Source organism: Buceros rhinoceros, unplaced genomic scaffold (assembly GCF_000710305.1).
Source record: "Buceros rhinoceros silvestris isolate BGI_N320 unplaced genomic scaffold, ASM71030v1 scaffold29338, whole genome shotgun sequence".
NCBI lineage: Eukaryota > Metazoa > Chordata > Aves > Bucerotiformes > Bucerotidae > Buceros > Buceros rhinoceros.
Window position 1 is genome coordinate 7917 of NW_010426819.1, and position 483 is coordinate 8399.

Consider the following 483-nt stretch of genomic DNA (forward strand, 5'->3'; position numbering starts at 1 on the left):
GGGAGTTTGGGGAGAAGAACAGGGAGTGGAGGCAGGGCAGAGCCAGCACCCCTCCAGCTTGTCCTGCTGCAGACCAGCAATGCGGGATGAGGCCGGGATGCCGCACACTGGCGATGCGGCACAGCAGGAGCAGGGCCTGGGGACCCCCAGCCCTCTGTGTGGGTCAGGCCCCTCCAACCTCCGTGTGTGGCTCTGCTTCCTCAGCAGGCTTGTCAGGGGGGCTGGGGCGAAGCAGCGTCTCCTCGGGAACCAGCGAAATAAAGAGGGAAGAGAAGGAGGACGAAGAGAACACATCGGTGGCGGATAACTCCGAAGAGGAGAAGAAGGAGCTGAAACCCTCCCGGAACAGAACAAGGTGCTCTTTGAACAGGTCTCTCCCTTCACTTACTCTGTTACCAGGCTGGGGGCATTTGGGGTTCTGCTGCAGTGACCCATCGGGTGCTGGGCTTGGCCCGGTGAGCCGGGGCTTGTCCTGCAGGGCAG

The 483-nt window shown here is 62.3% G+C and overlaps 1 protein-coding gene across 1 annotated transcript in view; it reads left to right on the plus strand.

Annotated features, from left to right (window-relative positions):
• TCF3 (transcription factor 3) overlaps positions 1–483 on the plus strand; it is a gene marked incomplete at its 5' end in the record, with an annotated part of 13065 nt that overhangs the window by 6729 nt on the left and 5853 nt on the right. Inside the window, one exon of the mRNA XM_010141665.1 lies at positions 208–355. Within this exon, the coding sequence (XP_010139967.1) occupies positions 208–355 (148 nt within the window). The remainder of the gene's footprint in view (positions 1–207; positions 356–483) is intronic.